Source organism: Protopterus annectens, chromosome 16.part0 (assembly GCF_019279795.1).
Source record: "Protopterus annectens isolate FY-2018-M chromosome 16.part0, PAN1.0, whole genome shotgun sequence".
NCBI lineage: Eukaryota > Metazoa > Chordata > Ceratodontiformes > Protopteridae > Protopterus > Protopterus annectens.
Window position 1 is genome coordinate 497,912,331 of NC_056750.1, and position 14,708 is coordinate 497,927,038.

At 39.5% G+C, this 14,708-nt stretch overlaps 1 protein-coding gene across 2 annotated transcripts in view; it reads right to left on the reverse strand.

Annotated features, from left to right (window-relative positions):
- Positions 1-14,708, reverse strand: part of ADAMTSL2 (ADAMTS like 2) — a 1,179,463-nt gene that overhangs the window by 729,558 nt on the left and 435,197 nt on the right. For both annotated transcript variants that reach the window (XM_044058888.1, XM_044058887.1), the window contains exon 4: positions 2,691-2,766. In XM_044058888.1, the coding sequence (XP_043914823.1) occupies positions 2,691-2,766 (76 nt within the window). The remainder of the gene's footprint in view (positions 1-2,690; positions 2,767-14,708) is intronic.

A 14,708-nucleotide genomic window follows, 5' to 3' on the forward strand; every position in this document is an offset into this window, starting at 1 on the left:
ATTATTTCCAGTTGCATATTCCCAGACTGAGCCTGAAATGGGTCCACACATTTCACTGTTTTTCCACAATGAGCAAATTTAAATAAATTTCCAGTTCAAATTTTTTTTTTAATTTTCTTTTACCCAAAACAGACAGATTGTTTGAACAATTAAAAAACTGAAACATCATGGCAAGGTAAAGAAAATTTTTATAATAGAAGACTTCAAAGGCAATCATCTCTAGTATTTCTGCATAATAACCTCAATTGAGCACTTACTGATCTGCTAATGCATTAAAAGTATTACTATCTCACTCTCTCCTACCCTAACCTTCCTCACTATTCCTTACGCACTATTTCCACTCAAGAGCACTCCGCAAACAACTAGTAGAATCACTAAAGCTCCCAGGAATACCTTTGTCTAAATTTTCACTTTAAAGTTGTAAGAACCTAGAAAACTCTTTTTTTTTCCCCTCAGGAAATGTCAGACAACAAAGTCATGCATCTGAGTGCTGCCTTTATTGTCAAGCCCCTGTCTCAGCTGTTTAACTTCTAACTCAGTGTGTCATTAGCAGATCTTAGTAAGATATTATAACATTCATTGTAGAAACATCCTCATCTAAGTCAACAATGGATTTTTGACCTAATTAAACAATTGGAAAATCTGGTTTACAATCAGTTGATCACCCCATTAAATCAGGACTTCTTGTAAAGGTACAGCATGACTTCAGATTTTTTTTAACACAAACTGTCAGACAACTTCTTTCAGTGTTTCATTGCCTGGATTTGGGTTAAGGACCTCCTTGAGGGTTATTAGAAGATTCATTCCACACCACAAATACGTCTTGCTGATTCCTTCAGATTCAAGTCTCTGTTGACTCTCCGAGTCCCTTCTCTGTCCTCAAATAATTAGATCAGCCAGCACTCACAACCATGTCAGTCATCTTCCTTGGAACTTGTAACCTTTATAAGAACAAAGTGCCCTTCACCTACAGTAGTATTTCCTTTGTACTTCGTGCTAGCTTCATCACTCTTTGATGCTATTTTAAGTTAAACAGAAACTTGCAGGTTACTCATGTCAACAATTGCACATCTCAGTGAAATATCGGAAAGGTAGCTTCTCTCATTACCTAAATGTCCTTTGTGTCTGTTTCCTCACTGAAAGTTACCACAGTTACAGGACCTCATTCCAGGACTGTTCGTCCTCATCCACCTCCATCTCACCTTTCATCTTCTCGTGATTCTCCAGGGTCTCTGAGTCACCCTTCCAGCTGCAACAATTGCAAGGGCATTTTCCAGTTTTCTAGTCAAACTTACCCTAGCTATCACAACTTCAATAGAGAGCCGATTATCCAAACATTGATGATCTAAACATTATATGTATTTGGTTGAGCATGTTTTTTGAGCTTGTAGCCAGCTTGTGTGTGAAAAATATTCTTTATTGTTCATTTGAATCCCTGAATGGTTGAACAGTGTATTCCTGCATGCAGAGAAAAACAAGATTTTACAAGTTTTTATATAGTTCAATTATATGTTTGATTATCTGAACTACCTTAGGTCCCAATTAGTTTGGATAACTGACTCTGTACTGTACTACAAAGTATTTCATGTGAAAAATGGATGGGGGCTTGTAACCTTTGTATAATCAACTATCTGAAGCAAAATAAATAAATATAAAACATATATAAGAAAACAATGTGTTGCCTACAATTCTTCACTTTTAAAATCCACTTAAACTTAAAGTGTGCAACATGCTTTCTCTTCTTTAAATGAGGCTGTAACTCTGATTTTAGTTAAGCATGATTTCTGGAACGTGTTGCCTGGTAATTATCATATTCAGCTGTTCAGCAACTCCTTAACCCACTAAAAGAGTACAAATAGTGTGACCTCACTGACTGTGGCATCTATGCTACTTAAAAATCCTCACTACCACTACAGCCCCTGGTGACTTTACATACAGAGAGCTCAGAATGTTGATGATGTCATGTGAGTTTACCATAGATGCCTGTAACCATCAGGGAAATTATTCCACTTAATCACCCTTGTATTACTGCATTAACAAATTTCTTTTCATCAGAAATTAATTAAAAAAAAACAGTTACGTATAAGTAACTGTATATGAACTATATTGTTTTCATTTTGTAGTGGTTTTGCTCCAACAATTCCTTAATGCTATATAATTGTAAGTCAACCAATAACACGTCTTAATGATTAACATATTCACTAAGAAAATATATAAGCTATGGATTCACCAAAGCTTAAGTGTACAAACGAGTCTCTGCAGATCAATAAATGTCCAAGTAACCGAACAATAACTAATAAATGAAACATACTTATTCTAGATTACGCCACAGGTAAGCTAACCTTGGCACTGTTACACATTTGTTAGGGAATGCTACCAGTGTATATAAATGGTTATTTTTTAAAGAAAACATATGGTATCTGCCTACAGTGTGTTGCTCTCTTTTTAAGCATATGGCAACCAGATCCAGTGGTGATAATTATTTTTGACACACCTTTTTACCATACTAATGGGTGATTTCAAATTATACAAGTATACTGATGGCTCTGAAGTGCATTTATTATGGAGATCCAAAATTGTCTAACAGACAGAAATGCATTAATTATCAGTTTGGTCAGAGAAGAATGTGGATTATTCCAAAATATGGTGGAAACTGTATATGGTTCACAGAATTAAAATAGTATTCTTACCTGGATATTGCAGAGCTGATATCTTTTGGATGTACCAGTGCACGTTTTATTAGTTACCCCTGTAACTGATTTCTTTCTGATAAACAAACAGAGTAATACAATTATTTTATTTTCTTAGCAGTAAACTTTCCTGGATGATATAGCACTAACAATTACAGGTCACCATCTGTCTTCATAAAGCAAATGTAATTTGTTGTTTTAGAAATTCTGATCCAGAAGTGGTGAACAATACTGCCAGTGAAGATTTACTCTTAAAATTGAAAATCTGCAGCCAGGTTACTTCAAAGAAAACATTAGAACAGATTTATTGAGTCAGGAAATGAGATATACTGCTTTTTGTACATTAACACTGGTATCATAAAAATGAACGGATGTTTCCAGAAATTAGGTCTCAGCAGGTTCTATAAAAATTAATTTGAAAAGTACTTTATGACAGAGAGTAAGTAGCACAGTAGTTCCCAACCTTATTTTATGTTTGCAAAAATGTGGACTAGTCATTCAGTGTTGCTTCTTAGTTTATCTTTTAATCAAATGCATTACAAGATCACCACTGATCCTGGGAACTATCAAACTATTAGCCTGATGAGCCTGGTCTGCAAGGCCATGGAATGTATACTCATGGAACTCAAACAAAGACATTGGTAACCTCCAAACTCTGGATCCCACCCAGTTCGGGTTTGTAAAAGGCAGATCATGCCTCCTGAACCTGATCGACTTCTTTGAGGCAGTCACCAAAGCCGTAGATGAGGGTAACGTGGTTCACACAGCCTATCTTGACCTCGCCAAGGCTTTTGACACCATCCCCCATTCTGGAATTATAACTAAACTCACTAAACTAGGTATAAATCCCTATGTCACAAGATGGGTTGCCAACTGGCTCACTGACAGAACCCACACTGTAAAATTGCAGACACCAAATCTGACCTCAAAGCAGTGACAAGTGGAGTACCACAGGGTTCCGTCCTGGGACCTCTCCTGTTTGGTATCTACTTCTCTAACAAAGTTCACAGATGACTGCAAACTAGGAGCCATAGTCAAGTCCCCAAATGATGTGGCCATCCTATAGAAGGGCCTCGTTGAGACAGATGCTTGGTGTCAGAGCCATGGCCTCAAACTCAATGCCAAAAAGTGCACTGTCATCCCCTTTGGTAAAAACTCTGTACCCATGAACTACCACATAGGCAGCAATCTACTTAACACCGAATGTGTGATAAGAGACCTTGGGACCCAGGTGGACAGTAGTCTCTCCTTTGATAGTCACATCGACACAGTAGTCAGGACGTCCCTCTACATGGCACACCTCATCATAAAAGGGTTCTCATCCAGGAAAAAAGAGGTCATTGTTCCCCTCTACTCGACACTCATTAGACCCATTATAGAGTACAACGCCCCTTTTGGAATGTACCTCACAAGACATCTGCAGCAGCTGGAAAGGCCACAGAAGTTCCTCACAAAGAGGATTACTGGCCTCAAACAAATGCCTTACACTGACCATCTCAAAAAACTCCAGCTTTACTCCATAGCATATCGCCTACTCTGAGGTGATCTCTGCCTAACATATAACGCTATGTCAAACCCACAGCTGTTGGACATGCTACACCTAAAGAAATCCCTCCGAGCTACACACTCTAGGGACTTAAACCTTGTCACCACAATAAACAGGACATGCTGGAGGGATAGATTCCTGTCCCAGAGACTTCTCATACTCTGGAACAGGCTACCCATCTATGTCAAGCAAAGTTCTTCATTAGCACTCTTCAAGAAAAATCTTGATGAGTGGATGGGAAAGAGGAAATACACACCTGGGGATCACTTCTGTGTCTCTGCTCGACAGTGGCACAGGAAAATAACTTTCTTGGGTGGCGTAAGCCAGGGAAACTTGTTGGCTAGGCTTACGTAGGCCCTTGAGCCAATAGCCTAGTACCTACCTATGAACCTATAAGAATACGTCCCAGACACAATTTAAATGTTGCATATATTTTATTGTGCATTCTGCTTAAAATCAGTGTCTACTTCCTGTTCCATGGTTAAGCACAGACAACATACTATGCATTCCTACATATTAATAATGTACACTGTTTTGCTTATTGCCTTTCTTTGATATATTAAATATGTTGCTTTTATTAGTTCCTTTACTGGATATTTACTTTCTTAATGGCAAACAAAGTTATGAGATTGAATCAATGAATACAGAAACAGACAGATGGATACACTGATATGTAGACAGATATATAGCTACTTTAACTGAAACATGGCTGAAACCAGTCATCAACAATAATGAAATCACTCCCCCAGGCTACAATATGTTATAGAAAGACAGGATAAACAAAAAAGGAGGTGGTGTAGCTCTCCTATACAAAGATCATCTATCACTCAACCTCCTTGACACCTCCATACCAGACTTTGCAAATGCTGAGCTACTTCTAATCAAATTAACCATCAACTCCAGCAAACATCTCAATATAATAGGTGGTTACATCCCACCAGGCAACAACACTGCCATACTGGAAAATATTCTACAATGGTGTTCCACATCCCTCCCTCAAGAGACCATTCTAATGGGAGACTTTAATATTGACTGGCACCTATGTTCTTCCCTTACTCTCACCACACACATTAACCTGTACAGCTTTGCCCAAGTCATCTCATCTCCAACCAGGACCGATAAAACCTCCAAGCAGGAATCCATACTAGACTGGATTCTAGTTAACTCTTCCCACTTATCATTCCACTCAGGCTGCCTCCCTGACAATCTGAGTGACCACTGCCCAACTTTCCTCTTAAGAGATCACAACCATCCTCCACACTTAACTTCCTTCCTTACAATTACGAACAAAAAAAATGTCAATCCTAATAATTTTCTCTCTGTCCTTAAAAATGTCACCTGGTAGTATCTCAAACAACTACCCCTGGATGAAGCAGTACTCTCCTTCAAAAACACCTTCCTTGAGATCCTCAACACCCATGCCCCACCGCGGAGCATAAGAGTCAAACCCAATTATCCACCCTGGTTAACCAAAGAAACTAGATCCTTACTCAAAAACAGGGATAAGGCCTGGTTTCAATTCCATAAGAACAAAACCAGCACTACTAAACAACTTTTCCTTCAACTCAGAAACAAAGTTATAAGATCAATTAAAGCTGACAAATCCAACTACTACCTCAACACCCAAACCAAACATATGAATAACCCACAAAAATTCTGGACTGCACTTAACCTACTGCAACCAGGAATAGACACCCCCCCCCCCACTCCAAAAACTTCTAACAGCTGTGGAAATGTGGCCACCCAATTCAACACTTACTTCACAGAGTCCATTCAAACTCTAGCAAACAATCAATCTACATTCAACACAACCCCCCTGAACTAAATAGTAATTTGCTCCCACAAAATAACACAATCCACTTCATATTAAAACCAGTCCCCATCTACTATATAAAAAAACTACTAAAACCAACAACTTTAACTGCTAATAACCTCCCAGATGAATACCTGAAAATTGCTTCAGAAGCAATTTCCTATCCAATAACCATACTTATAAATAGATCCATAACAGAAGAATATGTCCCCACCATTTGAAAAATTTCTCACATTTTACCTGTCCACAAAGGTGGTAGTTCCTGCAAACTTACTATCACCTCATTGCCATCCTGTCACCCCTGTCTAAAATCTTGGAAAGAGTAGTTCACTTCCAACTCATAGAATGCCTACTACCTCATAATCTCCTATCCCATACCCAACATGTCTTTTGCCCTGCACATAGCACCACAACAGTCCTACTATCCTTCATAAACATAGCTAATCAACACAGAAACAACTCCCAATTTGTATCAGCCATATTCCTAGACCTGTCAAAGGCTTTTGACATGGTCAATCACACCAGACTCATTACTGTACCCTCCTCCCACAACCTTAGGGATAATGCTATAGCCTGGTTTCAAAGTTACCTAACAGATTGACAACAAGCTACCCACTGGCAACAATCCCTCTTATCCCTCCTAACAGTCACTTTAGGGGTAACACAAAGCTCCATCCTTGGACCTCTTCTTTTCTCCTTATTTAACAATCACCTTCACTCTGCCATTCCCTAGGCCATTGTGATTCAATATGTTGATGACTCCACTTTGATCTGCTCAGCTTCAACCCTCAATGACAGCCAATCCATCACCCAAAACTCCTTCCTATCTGTTGAAACTTAGTTAACTAACTCCCAACATATATTAAATCCCAATAAAACTAAATGTATGCTCTTCTACAACACTAAAAATATATCTACCTCCGCAACCTTCCACATCTTCTCAAAAAACAAAACCACAGTCAATCCTAATCCCTACACCAAACTGCTAGGGGTCACAATCAACAGTAACCTGAAATTTGATCTCCACATTGACGAAACCATCAAAAAAGTCCACAAGAATCTTGGCTTCCTGTACAGAAATAAACAATTTCTAACAACCAGTATAAAAATCACTATTGTCAGGGCACACCTTCTGTCAACACTCCTATATGCATCTCCCTCTAGTCCTAACAAACCTACTCAAATCTGACCTTGCCAAATTAAAAACCTGCTACAATAACATTCCCAAATTTGCCACTAATGCCTCCTACAAGTCCCATCACTGTTTATCTCTCAAACAGCTCAGTTGCCTTGAACTCCCTCTACTACTTCAATTTAATCAACAGACCTTAGCACACAAAATTCTCTACCAGTCAGATAAGACCCCACCCCTCAAGACATTATCCAACCATACTCTGCTACTAGATCTCTTCAATCAAACAACAAATTTCTCCTCCAAGTCACCAAAGCAAAAAACTCAGCAGGTGAAGCCCTCTTCTCCAACTACCTTACCAAACTTTGGAACTGTCTGCCAAGCTCAGTAGTGACCACATCCATATCTACACAGTTTAAAAAGCTTCTAAGAACCCACCTTACTAATACCTGGCTCTGCTCTTGCTACACCCCAGGTTAACCCCCCCCCCAAAAAAAACCCTTCTTGACCTCTTTCACTACTGCACTAGACCACTTCTAGTAACATCTAACTCACTCCCATTACTCCTTATAGATTATCTCAAACTATATCTATAGCAATTTGTAAGCATGTCTCTGTTCAAAGCTATGTGCACTGTATGTTCCTATTTTTAAACTTCCTGATGTGCTTCATAAATATTCATGTTTAAGATATGTTCATGATACTGTCCTATGTTTCTACTCCTGATGTACTATATTATTATTTAAAGTTTTTAATGTAGAAAATTAATGTTTTCAAGTTGTGTTCCAATATTATATATAGTGTTTGTCACTGGAGTTTTTCTCCTCGAGCCTCCACTGAAAAAAGACACATGTCCAGCTGGACTATCCCAGTAAACAAATGTAAAATAAATAAATAAATATACAGCCATTTATACAGACAGACAGATGGAAAATCCAAAAAATGTGTACCGAATATGATTGCTACATTAGAGAGAGACTCACAAGTCAGTTACTGAATGCAAGACTGTCATTTGGCTTGGCCATGGAAGGCAGGCTTGCAGTAGGCAGTGTGATAAACTTTGCTGTAATGACCATTTGCAAATCACACAAGCAAAAAAGAAACACCCTTGGGATTCATTAACACATTAACATCACAATTATAACTTGTATAATATAGCTTGAAATAAGGTCAGTGCACTGAGTTATGCAGTGGAGTTGTGTCAGAATTTGATGAAACGATTTTTGAAAGTCACAGTGCTAACAGAATTGCGCCATAGATGCCTAAGCAGCTTTAAGATATGCTATTTGCTGCACGTTTTTTATAATAGTGCTTCCCAAATGGCCTGAAAATGTTGTGCACTTAAAATATTGAATATCTGATAATAATTTCAAATGGGATTAGACTAAATGCAGAATAGTGTAAATGATTATAACTCAAGAGTTGAAAAATAATATATTATGCAAAAATCTTGATTATTTCATATTTATTTGTGTGTTTTGGGGTGATTGTGGGGCATACTCTACTTTAATACACAGCATAATATGTTATTTGCATGAGTAAAGCCAAAGTATTTTTTTCAGATGAAGGAGAGATTCAATGACTTTTTAAATACTCAGGAGAGGTTCATTCTGACAGAGTCTAAGAACCAAGATATAGACCATTCATACTACAGACCTCCTTGAATGCAGGTCTTAAAAAGAGGGAGTTCTGAAAGCTAGTTCTTGTAGCATTACATTACAATACAGTGTACAGTGTGATGTTCCTGATGCAACTGCCTTTTGGCTACTGTCCTTCATAGTGCACAGTGCCACATCTTGCAGGGTAGGGTAAGAGTTCCTATTGACATGAACAGATCTGCAAGCTGTAGAATAAACAAGAAATCTTCGACAATTACAGTGCAGCCCATATCTCCACGGCACAGAGATGTGGGGTCCTGACTGCAATCCAGACTATCTGACTTCAATTTGGAGTTTCAGGCACTGGAGAAGCCAGAGCAGGAAGATGAGAATGAATGTCCTCAGTTCACCTATCTCAGGAGGAGGGACAGTGGGATGTGCATGCAATCCAGGCATGTCAAACTGGAGACCGAGACATTCTCCCTGCTTGCAGACATGCTACTCATACTATGAGCTTGCTGACAGTACTGGGTAATGCATACACTGTCATGCTCAGTATGGGGTAATGCATACACTGTCATGCTGAGTATGGGATAATGCATATACTATCATGCTGAGTATGGGGTAATGCATACACTATCATGCTGAGTATGGGGTAATGCATACACTATCATGCTCAGTATGGGGTAATGCATACACCATCATGCTCACTCTGATTAATTAAGGTTTGTCTTCTCCAAATGGAGACTGGAATACCCCCTCCCCTCACAGTTGCAGACATGCTACTATGGTGGAAGATGTGTGAGCATGCTGACTGTGTGGTGGTGATGCTTGCACTGTCAGGCTTACTCTGATTAGTTAAGGTTTGCTTCCCCTACTTACATATATGATGCATTCCTCCAGCTCTCATCTCTCTTAAGCAGGAATGGCAAGTATTAGAGGTCAAAGTCCATAAGGGAGGGTCCACCTACATCGTCACAGTGGGATTTTTGCTAGTGCCGCTATTCTTTCTGGATATGAGCATGAGGATCTGAGAAGAAGAAAAGAGAACTGTGATGGCCTAACTAGGGCACAGGCAAAGATTAGTGGCAGGAGTAATTGTATCCAAAAAATAAACGATAAAAAAAATTACTGTGTAGGTACTACAGTTCATAACAACTGTAAAACTGGCAATTCTATAGTTCCAGTAAATGTTGATAGTTGACACCATGCCTCTCAACTGTCTGGTATTTCCTAAGATATATTAAGTTTTACACTGAAATAATAGGGTATCATAAAAGTCTAAGTGGCTCCTTTAAATGAAGACTTTTAGAAAGTTTGACCCATACCCACTCAGTTATTCTAACCTCTTCATCACCAGCTACCCACTCAGTTATTCTAACCTCTTCATCATCAGCCTGTTGCCATCTGCAAGACCTAATATCAGCACAGTGTCAACAGCTTTAGAAACGCACGTGTGCTACATTGGGAGAAGGAGTGACATGCATAACATTTTGCATGTTCTTTGTTTGGAGGGTAAGGGGTGTAAGCCTCTAGCACGAGGGTACGTACTCTTCAGTAAAAATGTAAAATGTTACATTGGCATAACATCTGACTTCTCATTCAGTAGTCTCAGCCGTGGGAGTAATCAGCTGTCAGAGATATTGCTGATATCTTGGAAGCCAAGTGGAAAAATGGTTCATCAACTTGTGATAACAGAGACTGCATTCAAATTAGTCTGTGTTTGACTTGATTTTAAAACTATGGTGTGTTTTCTGATCAGGTTCCCACATAATTAATACTATGTAGAGTAAACCGTAGCCGATGTTAAAAAGAAACATCAAGGTCATAACTCTCACATTCAGAAATCAAAAATGGGGAAAAAAAACTCTTGGAAAATGGATATATCCAGTCAAAAAAACATTTTGAGCACCAAATTTGTCCAAAGGTTGCATACTAAACAGCACACAACTCCTCCACCTCCAGTAGGATTTTGGGATAGGACACAGAAATTCAACTTTGTAAAACTGGCAGTGACAAAAATATAAGCAAATTATCAAGGATACAGAGCACAACCTGCAGATGTGTGCTCCACGAACTCAACGAGGAATTAAACCCACAGCTAGGACAGCTGTTTAATCATAGTCTTACCTCTGGATACGTACCCAGGGAGTGGCGCACTGCAACTGTGGTCCCACTTCACAAAGGCGGTGCCTCCACCGACCCTGGAAATTACCAGCCCATTAGCTTGACAAGCCTTATCTGCAAAGCCATGGAGAGGATCATAATGGACCTCATAAATAAAGACATAGGGAATTTGCAGACTTTGGATCCATCCCAGTTTGGCTTTGTCAAAGGCAGATCATGCCTTCTAAACTTGGTTGACTTTTTGAAACAGTCACCAAAGCCATTGATGAGGAAAGGCAGTCCATACAGCCTACCTCGATCTGGCGAAGGCCTTCGATACAATACCCCACTCGGGTATCATTGAAAACTCATCAGCTTAAATGTTAACCCATACATCACAAGATGGGTTGCAAACTGGCTGAGTGACAGAACCCACAGGGTCAGAGTTGCTGGCGCCATGTCAGACTCAAAGCCTGTCACAAGTGGTGTACCACAGGGCTCAGTCCTGGGCCCACTCTTGTTTGGCATCTACTTTTCCAGTACAAGCAAACACAGGAGGGTTATGGCTGACAAAGTTTGCAGATGACTGCAAACTGGGCCATAGTAGAAAACACATCTGACACAGATATCCTTCAGAAGGGTCTCACAGAAGCGGATAACTGGTGCCAGAGCCATGGCCTAAAGTTAAATGCCAAAAATGCATAGTCATACCCTTCGGGAAAAACAAGGTTACCCCTAGCTACCAAATAGGTGGCAATCCACTGAGCACAGAAGAAGTTATCAGGGACCTGGGGACCCAGGTTGATAGTAGTCTGTCATTCGACACCCATGTAGCTAAAGTAGTTAGGAAGACCTTCTACATTGCCCACCTTATCATGAAGGGATTCTCATCTAGATCAAGGGAGGTCATAGTCTCCCTATACTCATCACTCATCAGACCAATGATTGAGTACAATGCCCCATTCGGAATGTATCTGACCCGACACTTGCAGCAGCTGGAGAGGCCACAAAAGTTCCTCACCAAAAGGATAAAGGGTCTCAAACATCTGTCCTATGCTGTCCGACTGAAAGAACTCCAGCTCTATTCAGTCGCTTACCGCTTGCTCAGAGGTGACCTTTGCCTAACATACAAGGCCATGTCAAACCCAGATTTGATGAATATGCTTCACCTCAAAAATCTAGATCCGTCAGAGCCACAAGGCGGGAGACTTAAACCTCGACAGGGCTATTAATAGGGCGTGCTGGAGGGATAGATTCATCACCCAAAGACTCCCTATGCTGTGGAATAAAATCCCAGTATATGTGAGGCAGAGCACCTCGCTGGCCTTGTTCAAGAGAAATCTTGACCAATGGATGGGAGATCGCAGATATACCCCAGGGATTACCTCAGTGTCACTGCTCAACAGAGGCACAGCAAAATAATGGGTATAGTTCCCCATACTAAAGGGGTGGCGTAAGCCACAAAACTATGGGCTAGGCTTGTAAATGCCCTCGGGCAGATAGCCTAGTATGAACCTATGAACCTATGAACCTATAATGATGCTGTAACAATACACCTCACAAAAGAATGTATTTTGCTTCTGAAAAAGGGAGATGTAAATGTTGATCCTCTTTCTTTAAATCATTTGTGTTACTGGAATATACTGATCCTGTGCTCTTATTTTTGGCTACTAACTGCTTCAAAAATGTATGTGTGATGGTAGGGCTTCAGCAAATCAGTACATGTGCTAAATCAAGCCTGAAAATATGGATATTATCTCCAATATTCTGTTTTCCAGAAAAAAAAAAAAACATGTGAAAGGGTAAATAAAGCCTGGAAAATGTACCCAAAATAAGTGTAGCTGAGAAGTCTGGCGGATATATCACGCCAACACCAAACTTCCTTGTCATATCTCTGAATCTGCTGACTGTTCTAATTAATCATACTCAAGTAACTCACACTGTTAAAGATAAGTCAAGTAACTCACACTGTTAAAGATAAGTCAAGTAACTCACACTGTTAAAGATAACACATCCTGAGCTATAGGATGTCTTTATAAGTTTCAGCTAAGTTAATATGCTAATTAATTGACAGGCGAGTCTTCTGTAAAAATGAAGTAGGATCTGCTATGCAAATGGAACAAAACTGTACTAACAAACACTGGGGAAAAATACAGGGCACAGAAATAACAGAAAAATATGTTTACTGAAAACGGCATAAATAGCAAACCCTGGTGAGTTGACACGTCTCTGCAAGTTTGAAAAAATATAAACAACACTTCCCATTGTCAGTTTTCCTGTCACTTTCTCTAATTTATTAGCATGGTACCTAAATAATTCTGCCAGACACACTATTTGCTCTTCATCATCATCATCTTCTTATTTCGGCTGTTCCCATTAGGGGTCGCCACAGCAGATCACCTGTTTCCATTTCTTCCTGTCCTTTGCATCTTGCTCTGTCACACCAACCACCTGCATGTCCTCTCTCACCACATCCATAAACCTTATCTTAGGCCTTCCTCTTTTCCTGTTACCTGGTAGCTTCATCCTCAGCATCTTTTTCCCAATATACTCAGCATCCCTCCTCAGCACATGACCAAACCAACGTAATCATGCCTCTCTAGCTTTGTCTCCAAACCTTCCAACCTGGGATGACCCTCTAATATACTTATTCCTAATCCTGTTCACCCTCATCACACCCACTGCAAATCTTAACATCTTTAATTCTGCCACATCCAGCTCAAACTCCTGCCTTTTTGTCAATGCCACTGTCTCCAACCCATATAACATAGCTGGTCTCACTACCCTCTGGTAGACCTTCCCTTTCACTCTTACAGGTACTCGTCTGTCACAAATCACTCCTGACACTCTTCTCCACCCACTCCATCCTGCCTGTACTCTCTTCTTCACCTTTCTTCCACACTCACCGTTACTCTGAATTATTGACCCCAAGTATTCAAACTCATCCACCTTCGCCACCTCTACTCCTTGCATCCTCACCATTCCTCTATCCTCCCTCTCATTCACACACATATATTCTGCCTTACTGGAACTCAATCTCCTTAAAACTGAAATAAACAAACCAAATTTATTTAAAGCATCAGTGAAAAAACACGTATTAGACAACTGGCTGTGCACCTGCACTGCTCCAGGATAGTCTGTATCTGCATGTCTATATATATATATATATATATATATATATATACATATACATACCACTCATTAGCACTTTCACCCTCTCATTTATAGCCAACCTCCTTGTTAAAGTTCTCTTCTCCCTTCATCCCTCTCGTCTAACATTTATCTCTCTCTATCTTGTCTCGTGTCCCACCGCATACTAATATTCTTTATAAAACAAATGTAACTGAAATCCAAAACTAAAACTGCCTCTACAAATTCTAATCCACTTACTTTATTACTGAAAAATCCTGTATCACAATAGCTAAATGACACAAAATCCTAACAATTTCTAACATATCTTTAAACATGTTTTTCTGTTTCTCGTAACTATACATATTCAATTTCTGTATATACAATGTCTGGCACTTTAACTATAGAGCCTAAACAGTACATACAATTTTAATGTACATACCATACCTCTCAGCACAATTAATCTGGACAAAGACAAAAAGAACAGGGGGACAAAGGCCCAAAAATAGGGGCAGAATTTAAATATTGCCCTTATAACCTTATAATGTTGCTAGAATGACAGGTTTTGAATTATTATGAATTTTCTAAATGAAATGAAGTCTGAAACTCAAATGTATGTTATTTAGCATTACTTAGTTACTTCAGTCCTCGACGATTTGCCAGAAAAGTACAACTTTGTATGAGGAATAGACCA